This window comes from Cupressus sempervirens, chromosome 6, assembly GCF_028749045.1.
Source record: "Cupressus sempervirens isolate cs-2001-9-10 chromosome 6, ASM2874904v1, whole genome shotgun sequence".
NCBI classification, from domain to species: Eukaryota; Viridiplantae; Streptophyta; class Pinopsida; order Cupressales; family Cupressaceae; genus Cupressus; species Cupressus sempervirens.
Genome location: NC_143123.1, coordinates 69,733,559 through 69,745,041, shown reverse-complemented (window position 1 = coordinate 69,745,041; position 11,483 = coordinate 69,733,559). Strand labels below are relative to the sequence as shown.

General features: G+C 34.1%; 1 protein-coding gene across 1 annotated transcript; it reads left to right on the top strand.

Moving 5' to 3' along the window:
- Window positions 1-5,890: 5,890 nt before the first annotated feature.
- LOC149551184 (ABC transporter G family member STR2-like) lies at window positions 5,891-11,158 on the top strand. Its single transcript, XM_089789641.1, has 6 exons — window positions 5,891-6,488; window positions 7,587-7,855; window positions 8,162-8,390; window positions 9,006-9,214; window positions 9,633-10,122; window positions 10,628-11,158. The coding sequence occupies exons 1-6, from the start codon at window positions 5,955-5,957 to the stop codon at window positions 11,117-11,119; spliced, it is 2,223 nt and encodes a 740-aa protein (XP_089645767.1). The 5' UTR covers window positions 5,891-5,954; the 3' UTR covers window positions 11,120-11,158.
- The last annotated feature ends 325 nt before the right edge of the window (window positions 11,159-11,483 follow it).

Sequence of the window (11,483 nt, the reverse complement as noted above, 5' to 3'; positions counted from 1 at the left end):
ATATGTGCAAAAAGAAGGGATGAAGCAGCAATGCATAGATTTGAGGATAACCCAAGTAGCATACCAAGCATCCAAAGCTAAAGTACCCCAAGTCATACTTAGAATATGTATTTACTATTCCATGATAGAAGGAAGAATGAGAAGAGCATATGCTCCCATATTAAACTTGTTAGGATTAGAGAGACAAAAATAACAATTACATACAAATATAACCAATATCAAAAGATAATAAAGCACACAAAAGAGAACACAAGACACAAAGATTTAATGTGGTTCACCCAATCCCTGGGCTATGTCCACCAAACAACAAGTCCAATATTCTTGTTATCTAGTGATTACTACCTAATTACAGTATGTAATCCCTTACAACTCAATATTGTCACAAGAAGCTACTAAATTATCATACATTATAAAATCCATAACCCTAAGCCATTTTATACAATCTTTTTACTACTTACAAAATTAGGGATAGAATGTGTCGACTAATATAAAAATAGCTTTCAATGCCTTTTACAATAATAAAAGCATTTGATCTTTCAGGGGCATTTCCACCTTGACTCTGGCCTGTATCACAATAGGGAGCATGCCTAGGGCTCTACCCTAGGACCCTGCAAGGAGCACTATCCCTTCACCTTGTCTTAGTAGTGATTCCCCCAAACCCCTATAGAAAAATTTGGGGACAAACTATGTCGAATGGAGTAGGAAAAATTTGACCTCTAAGTTTGATTAGGCTCCACATAACAACAATAGTCATTGCTAACACTTTTAATAGAAGTAATTGATTTAAAATAGTATACACACATCTACTAAGAGACATTTCCAATATGAGATGCCCCCAAGGGTAGAAAAATCAAGGGAAATAAGCACACAACATATATAGAGCACATAGGGAACCATTAACTTCAGGGTTAGTGTGATAATATGACAACATTTAAATATTATATCAAGTATGAAATATCATTGTCCCCCAAAGGAAATAGAAGTACAACACAATGGAATAAAGACACATAAGAGTTACAAAGAAGAGTCTTTGTGGACTACCGTCATGGAGACCAAAATAATTGGTGCTACCATGTTGCAAATCTAAGAAGATAATACAAGAATATAATTATGAACACGGGTACATGTGCAACATAACATATAACAAAATATAGAAGAAGTAAGATACAAAATAGAAGAATTATATGATAATTCAATGCCTTTATCACCTTGCACCAATAGAGAAACAAGGGTCATCTAAAGAAATATAAACAAACATATAGAAAACACAATATAGGGGAAGCACATCACCAAAGACGTTAAGGGGGAATTGTTAATTAAGGAAAGTAAACCTATGTTCATCACATAACCACACTTACACAACTCAAAGAGGGAGTCAAGGAAATTGATCCTTTCAATCCCAATTCTAAATGACTAGATCTAGAAACATTAGTGCTAGCCAAGTGATAAAGGAGCACTAATGCAAAACTAGGATCTAGTGAGTAGAATAAGGGAAAAGATGAAAAAGTCCTTGAAAAGCCTAGTTATAATGAAAGATAGGAAATGAAATGTAGATATGTTGAAATAAAAAAGGAAATTAGAAGACTTGCCTTTGGATATGATTTTCTACTTTTTATATTGTTCAAAATAGACAAACAATGTTGAATTTGGGCCTAAAACTACTAAATCTGTAAAACCCATAAATCATTCGACAATTTGGCAAGGTTAACTTTCATGTGATGTCAACTTTCTCCTAAAGAAGGAGAGTACTACATCCCTAATTAACTACTTTTGATCCTAAATCTATTTTTGTAGTTCTAACAAATGACAAAAAAATGTATCCAATCTATAATTTGTTCACTAATCTAAGATTTGAAACCCGCAATAAAAATGGTTTTTTGTTTGTTCATGGGGGGTTTGCCTCAATCAAACCCTAGTTTAGGAATTGACCTTGAATAGAAATAATTGAATTGCAGAAATGTAAAGAAATTGTACAAATTCACCTTATGATGGTTGGATCTCTCGAATCAAATGCAATGAAATCTCCTTACCAATTGGATTGGATCAAGAATATGGATAAATAGGTGTAGAAGATGCAACAAAGGACCTTGAATGGATTGAGGGAGATCTTGAAGATGAACTCCTTAAATTACTTAAATTCTTGAATCCTTGATCATCAATGAAGGAATTTTATTAAAAGATACTTGAATGCTTGAATGTTATAGCACGAGAATACTTGTGTCTAATATGAATGCATGATGATCAAACTAGAGAAAATAGGCAGGCTTATAAAAGGGTCAAAATTAACTTTCTCCCGTAGGCTGACCTACCTCAAATTTTGTACCACAAGTAAAGCTAAAATTAGGATCTAAGAAGGGGACCCAAGATAGCGCCTAGGAAGGGATACATTATGTCTTTGATGGGCCTATCATGGATGCACTACATCCTTTCCAACCAGAACCCAAAACCCTAGGAACTCCTTTAGGGTCCCAAAATAGGTCTCAGATCTCAAAAAAAAGTAAATTTTGCTAGATATGATTTTTATAGTACCAAAAATATATTTTGAGTATTAGATGAAGGATAGGGAGCACCTAGATGGTTAGATCCTACCTCAATATTTATACCATGAAACTAGGATCTTTAAAGAGGATCAATTAGGTTTGATCCCAATTCCACCTCGGAGAAATGAGAAGAAATGGGAAGAAAGAAGGAGAGATGCAAGGAGATGATGATATTGCATTAAATAGGTGCTAAAACATCATTAAATTGAAGTAATTCCAATCTAATGTGGTACAATAATTATTTTCTTCTTGCAATTATCTATTTACTTCTCCCTACACCTCCCCCTATCTGTCTACTTTTTCCTCTTTCTCTCTCACTTCTTCATTTGTGCTATCATTGTTTTCTCTCCCCATCTATTTGTGTACATTTCTCTTTATCCATACATCACCTCTCTCTCTCTCTCTCTCTCTGTATATATATATATATATATATATATATATATATATACACACACACATACATATACATACATGTATTTTGGAAAATGTGTGAAGGTATGAAGGCCGACAGTTAAAGAAATATGGTATAAAGGAAAAGATTTTGGAAATGAAGTTGTGTGAGCTAGAAAGTGAACTTGAATGCGAATTTGTAAGTGTATTATACTTTGTGATGTGAATTCTGATGTATGATCAGAGTAGTACAAATTCTAATAAAGTTTTGTGAAGAGCAGCAAAGGCTAAATCAAATATTGAAGATATCAGCAACAAAGAGGTTTTTGTATCTACTATGTTTGTATTTTTTCATTGTATGTTGCATGTTTGGGCAGTGTGCTCATGTTGCATACATTTGTAATTTTGAATAACAACTCCTAATAGGGTTGAGGCTTCTAACAAGGCCCAAGTCCTCTAGCAAGGATTGGGACACTATACGGATGTAATAGACTCCTAACAGGGTCAATATCTTTCACAAGATAAATTTGATTAATGGATCATTTTGTGGGTACCATCCCCACCAGGGTTTTCCCTTGGCCAGGGTTTCCGTAGGTAACAAAATGTGGTGTTATGAGTTTCATTATTTTATAGTTGTGGTTATTGTTTAACATAATTAGTTTATTTTCATATTCAAGTTATAAGCTAATTAAAGATATCTAGTTTTGGGCAAAATTTTGTGAAATATGAATTCACCTCCCCTAGTATTTTCTATTTCTAACAATTTTGGTGGTGCATAAAGTAGTTTTGGCTTGGAAATTATTGATATGAACATGTCGATGTCGTATATATAATGTTAATTTTTGAATATAGTAATGTCATTTTATTGAAGGCAATAGAAAGAAAGTATTTTTGTTCTTGCACAATTCTCTATCTCCCTCTATCTATTTACTTTTTCCTCTTTCTCTCTCATATCTGCATCTATATATTTATCATTTTATCTCCCCATATCCATCTTTATACATATCTAGATTACATCCATCTCTCTCTCACTCTCTCCTACTCCCTCTTTCTAGACCTCTGCATCTAGATCAGCTCTCTCTTTGTATATATATTTTGGCACCACTAAACTCACAAATACAATGAAAGATTGGTGGTTATGAAAGACACAAAGAGGAGCAACACAAAGTAGTAGAAGTCTCCTTGCAGATTTAAGAAGAGCTAGACTATGATGAAATGTGTCAAAGCTTGAAATAAAAAGGTTGAAATTCATACTCTTAACCCTCTTTTATTTTCACAAAAGTTCATTTTGGATATATATAAGTCTCCTAATAAATTTTGTGGCAAGATCAAGTCTAGTTTTGAAGATATTTAAACTTTTCTTTTGGGAGGGGGAGGGGAGGGTGTACAAAAAATATGAACTCAATTTTGAGCATTTTAGAGGCTTCAAAAAAGGGTCACACTTTGATCGGTTTGTGCTTTACTAATTTGTGTTGTAGAGCACACCAAGAGGTTTTCGAAAAGTAAAATAGCCAATCGATTCCATGGTTCACAAGATATGGCCCCTAGAAGTTGTGCAAAATCCCTTAAAATACTTCAATGACTATTGAAAATCATTTGGGCCATATTCTCGACATATTCCAATCACAGAGTCTCATTGAAGAGGTAATATAGTATTACATGTGTTCGTATTTGGGGAGGTTTAAAATGGGCAATATATTGCTTAAATAGGAGGGAGGAGGGTTTTTTTGGGTGGGGGTGAGGGTTTATATAGGGAAATGGTGTGGAGAGTATTGGATGGGTATTGGAGGAGGGTGGAGAAAAAAGAGTTTGAGCAATATTTTTTGAAAATAAGGGGATTCCTTACTATGTCATGAACATAGGTGCTATGATTCAGGTTCACTGAGTGAAGCCCTTGTCATTTCAATGTAACAAAAAATAATAAAATGGTTGTCGACCTCCAAAACCTTCTAGAATGATTAAACTTTTCAATATAAAGAAGATAGATAGGCTTATCAAGGGCAGTTCTGGTGGTACATATGGTGGCTTTGGCTCATAGATTATTATAATGAAAATGCTCACGTGGTTGTAGTGTGTTATTTTCTGAAAATTGTAATGTTATTATTTTATTTAAGGTAATAGATAACAAGTGTTTATGTAGTTGCAATTATTCACTTCTTGTAATTCTCTATTTTTTTCTATGATGTGTTATTTGTTATTAAAGAGAATTTTTGTCATTACAATTTCAAAGATAATTGTCCTTCGTTCACAATATTCATACCCTGCATTCAATCAAATACCCATTTGACCAAACAATGTGCAACACTATTTCACTTTAATGTTGAAAGAGCCATACAAGAATTTGTTGAATAACTAAAACTAAGTTTACTCATTCAATAGAATTACAACCATCTAAAAGTCAAATTCATAAATAATCATTTTCTAGCCCAAAAAAAAAAAAAAAAACGCTCCACAACATACAACATATAAAATGAGGAAACTCAATTAAGGAAAAAATTGAAACATGAACGTCAAAGAGATAGTCCACTCTATAGAACAAACTTCCTCGGCAGCACCACTTTCACCAAGAAAATATTCTGAAAGCTACCTGCAGCATCATTAAACCCATTGAATACGATATGAGTGAAGAAAACAAGAACTTCGTAGGATCTCCGTCATTGATTACAAATTTTCTTAAATCTCCATCTCGAAACAGACTGTACAGCTCACCATACCTTAGAATTGTGCTTTTCTCACCAACTTGACGAATTGGAAACTTCACCATAGCCGTTTAGAGCACAACAAGAAGAAAAACCACCATTCTCTCTATTGGGTTTCTCCATTCCCACATCGATTAAATCTACAATCATGCAAAGATCACAAATAATTGCTTCGGTTTCAAAGTCCCATTTTCATTAGCACCTGTAAAAAGCTACCAAATTTGTCCATACATGAATTAGAAACCCCACAAATATACGTAAATGAAATAGGATTTGTGTGCAACTTCAAACCATCTTCTTCAAAACATTTGATTTGAAGAAGAAAATGAAGAACAAGAAGAGGATCACCATGGAGGAAAAACGTGTGCACCGTGATGCAGTTTATCCAGGAACTGCAAAACCCAATTATGCCATGGTTTCCAAACCAAGCAAACATGTGACTGGAGGCTTAGAATTCAGGGACCTAACGTATAGTGTTATCAAGAAACAAAAGGTTGGGGGCAAATGGGTGGAAGAACAAGTGGATTTGCTTCATAAGATAAGCGGTCATGCGCCCAAGGGCTCAATATCGGCCGTCATGGGGCCAAGTGGTGCGGGAAAATCTACATTTCTTGATGGCCTTGCAGGGAGGATTGCCAGTGGAAGTTTGCGTGGAGTGGTGGCCATGGATGGTCAGCAGATTAGCCCGGGTTTCATCAAGAGAACCTCTGCTTATGTCATGCAGGATGACAGGCTCTTTCCCATGCTTACTGTCTATCAGACTCTCATGTATGCTGCTGAGTTCAGGCTTGGACAAAGTGTTAGCTTTAGGGAGAAAGAATCCAGAGTTGAAAAGCTCATAGAACAGCTTGGCTTAACGGTATGGATAATTCTTTTTCTTTTTTATCAATGTGATTGGTGATGCTAGTGCAACATTTTATCTTTTATCTAATTCACAATTGATTTCATTACCTTGTGTCTATGCTCGTAAGACTTCTTTTTGTCTGAATTGAGAATTTTATAATCTGCTTCTTTCCGTGAGTTCCTTTTAAATTTCTGGGTGGTTGAGGTATTTGGCCATCGGTACCCATTCTAATATTAGTTACTTTGTGAGCATTACCTATATATAATGAGTGCTAAGTCTATCATTCATTCTCATTAGAAATGGGTTCTCACAAACCATTACTCATATATTATGAGTCAGCAAGTGTGATGTCTTTTTAAAAGATCACCCATCTCAATACTCCTCACCCATCTCAATACTACTCACCTCTGTGAGCATTAATTATTTGTAATGAGTGTTAAGTCTACCATTCATTCTCATGAGAAATGGGTTCTTGCGAAACATTACTCATGTAATGTGAACCAATAAGTTTGACTATAAAACTGCATAGTTGAATTGTGATTGCAATACTGTAATTTGACTCAACAATTTATCATTTATTTCATCTAGTTGGTGAAGGTGAGTAGTATTGCGACGAGTGAGCTTTAGGGAAGACTCAATATCTCCTATATACAATGAGTGCTAAGTGTACATTTCATTCTCATAAGAAACGAGATCTTGTAAATTACAACTCATGAAACATGTGTATCATTCTATAATATATCTTACTTGTAATAGTTCTCTCATAGGTCTGTAATGATCATTGTTGTTTCTAAATAAGATCGCATTACAATTTCTTGCATTGATGCTTTACATCATACTCCATGGTACAAAATAATATCAAATCTTCACAATCTATAATATTGATCACTGTTATTTTTAAATTATTTTGTGTTAAAATTTTTTATATTGATGATAATGTTCTATGATTCAAGATAATATGAACTTTTCACAATTCGTAATATTGATCATTATTATTTCATAATTAATTCGTATCAGAATTTTTTACATCAATATTTCAGCTCACACTTCATATGATTCAAGATAAACAAAATGATAAAAAGATCCATGTTTTGCGTTTCTATGATTTGGTAGAATGCTCGAAACACTTACATTGGGAACGAGGAAGTACGAGGAGTTTCTGGTGGGGAGCGACGACGAGTTTCAATCGGAGTAGACATAATTCATGGGCCGGGATTGTTGTTTCTAGATGAACCCACATCTGGTCTCGACTCCTCAAGTGCTCACAGCGTTATCGAGAAAGTCCACGATGTCGCCATGGATGGCAGTGTGGTGATCTTGACCATCCACCAGCCCTCCCACCGCATTCTCTCCCTACTTGACAATCTCATCATTCTCGCAAGGTACCCACATTTTCGATTCTTATGTTTTGTTTGGCAAAAGTATGTTTCAAATCATATTTCATGATTCAAGATAATATCAAATTTCCACAATCTATAATATCAAATATCGATCAAGTTGACTTTTACATCATAGATAACATCAAATTCCTCAATCTACAATACTATTCATCATTAATTCTAAATTAACTTATATTACAATCAAAATATTTTAGATCATACCTTATAATTCAAATTGATGTGATTTTTTCCTTTTTACCAAATCTAATGAAATTGACATGGAATAGAAAAATGGTGTGGATTGTGCAGGGGGCAACTAATATATCAAGGATCTCCCAAGGATGTGGGAACTCTCTTATCTAACATGGGGCGCAAGGTGCCGAAGGGCGAGAACAGCATCGAGTGTTTGTTGGATGTGATTCAAGAATATGATCGTTCCTCTCTCACTGTCTCTGCGCTCGCTGAATACTACAACACCAAAGTTAGACCTCCATCAATCAAAAATGAAATAGACATATCAGTAGTTTCTGCTTATTCGGTACATCGATTGCTGCCCTTCTCAACATATGCTTTGAATGACTAGTTAGAAGTTTCCTCATTTCAAAAACTTGTAAAGTTATAATCGAATTACAAGAAATGTTGCAATGGAGATTGTTTGTTTTTTTACTTGCATTGTTTTAGGCCTTTAGTTTATATAGTTTTAATATTTAATATTTTTGTGTAAGATTTGTATGATCAAATTAGATTATCTAAGATCTTTATATAATGAGACAGTTTTAATTGATTCATTATTATTTAGTTTGATTTTCAATCATTCAATCAAGAAGTTCATGTAATCTTTTGAATCAATAGAATAATTTCTATAGTTTGATTTGTTATCATTTGATAAAAAGTTCATGTAATCTCTTGAATCAATAGAATAATTTCTTTAGTTTGATTTTAGATCATTCTATCAAGAAATTTGTATAATCCCTGCAATCAATAGAATAATTTCTTTCATTTGATTTTCGATCATTCTATCAAGAAATTTGTGTAATCCCTTCTTTAATTTAATTTTCGATCATTCCATTAAAATGTTGGTATAATCTATTGAATGAGTAAAATAATTTCTTTGTGTTACAATTTTGTATTTCTTTCAATTGTGATGTGATAGGTGCCAAAAAGGACGAGCTTTGAGAATGCAGGAAAAATGGCATTGCGAAGCCCAAGCACATGGCAGATGTATGATGAGGCAGATGCATCTATCTCAGTGGATATTCATAGTGAGTTATCTGACCATTTCGACAGTAGCATTCGAACTCCCAAAAGGAAGAAGGGTGAAGCAACTGTTGTTAAGGCCTACAATTTTACCCCTATGAAAAGGTAGATAAATGAATTTCAGAAATTAATTCAGCTTTAAGCAATATTGGCTTGTATGCAATTTGTTGCTTTCAGCAATTATATTTAAACAGATGTTTGGGATTACATTTGATAATCTAACATTCATAACATATAAAAATTAGATTGCAAAAAATAATAAATAAGAATTGATGTAAATTAGGTAATGGGCTGAAATGTAGATTATTTATTATTATTTGTTCTAATTAATTATTATTTTGTATTAAGTTTGAATAGATTCAAACTCAAAACTTCCTAAATAAAGTACTCACAACTTACTGTTATATTGTAAACTTTTATCTAGAATATAATAATCATTCTATTTAGTATGTATTTTATTGTATTTAATTTTTATTTTACTAACATGATATAAATTAATGATTGATTTTAACATATAATGCAGACCCATTTCACCAAACTACATCGACTCTACAGAAGTCATATCTTCAGCTGAATCAACACCTCATGGAAGTGAATTCACTCTTCATGAGTCTGATTATTTCAAGAATTCCTCTAGAAAACATGCATCTGAATTGGGCCCAAAGTTCCCAAATTCATTTGGGAAAGAAGTGTTAATTTTGATAAGGCGCAACTTTCAAAACATCCAGAGAACACCAGAGTTATTTTTATCAAGACAAGTAGTACTGACAGTGATGGGGTTGATGATGGCCACCATGTTTTTAAAGCCAAAAGAAGATGTGCAAGGCATGACCAATGTTCTCTCTTTCTTCATATCCACAGTTTGCCTCTTCTTCTTCTCTTCAAATGATGCAGTGCCAGCCTTCATACAAGAACGTTTCATATTCATAAGGGAGACCTCACACAATGCATATAGAGCCTCCTCATATGCCATTTCAGGCCTCATTACTTATTTGCCTTTCTTATTCATCCAGGTATGCTTAAAATTATTGGTCTTTTAATAAAATTTCTTGATATTTTTTAATATTTTACATAGACTTTGCTATCTAGGTTCAATTGTGTAATTTTTGAGTCGAATTTATTGACCTATATTTTATGAGCAGTAGTTCACAAGAACACATCTCTTGTGAGGGTGAATGGAACATTTAGTGCCCATTGCATCTAGGTGATACTGACAGAGGTGAAGTATCGAGACTTCCCAAGAGCTCACCCATCCCAGTATTACTCCCTCTCAAACAGACTACAGAATTTCCTCCCTAATTCAGCCCACTTTACTTGCAACCCTATTTGTAACTCTTCCAACAAGTATTGTGTCTCATAAATGTTAAGTACTCTAAGTGTTAAATGTTCCGTTCATTGTTATGAGAATTAGGTTCTTGCGAAGTACTACTCACAAAACATGAATCAATGAATTTGATCGAATGCTAATAGTGAGATGAAAAATATGTCCTAATTATATAAAAACTTCTTTTTTTTCAGGCTCTAACATATTTCATCATAGTGTGGTTCGCCTTGAATCTGCGAGGAGACTTCTACTACTTTGTGCTTCTCCTCTTTGTCTCTCTTACAACCACCAATTCATTCGTTGTGTTTGTGAGTTCAGTGGTGCCAAATTATATCTTGGGCTATGCTGCAGTTATCGCCTTCACTGCCATATTCTTTCTCTTCTGTGGTTTTTTCATTCCAGGAGGCAGCATTCCAATCTACTGGAAATGGATGCACTATATTTCTACAATCAAGTATTCCTATGAAGGCATGATCATGAATGAGTATTCAAGGAGTGCATGCTACAGCTTTAATGAATCAGGAGACTGTGCCTTGTATGGGCCCCAAATTTTAACAAGTTTGTCCATCAGTACAGATAAAATGGACAAATGGGGAAGCCTGGCTTATCTTTTTGGTTGGGCAATCATTTATAGGATCTTCTTTTATGTTATTCTGCGCTTTGCTTCTAAAAATCAGAGGACATGATCAGCATTTTTCAAACATGCAGGGGTTTCAGTTAGTAAACTATATTATGCATGTTTATAGAATACTAAAGAATCTTCCTATTTTCAAAAAAATGCTACCTCAAACTAATTTTTTATTACCCCTCCACTCCCCTCCTAATACCCCATACCCCTTTCCCTATATAAAACCCCGCCTCCGTCCCAAGAAAAACACCTCGCCCTAATTAAACAATAGATTACCTCTTTTTTAAAGCAATGTTATTGATTTTCATTGCTCAAATAGAGCTCCTTTTGCTTGAATATCATGATGGTTGGGTCTCCGAATGAAATATGTAAAATGGTTCATTTCAAGTGGGCAATAATTGCCCTTATGAATGACAACAGGG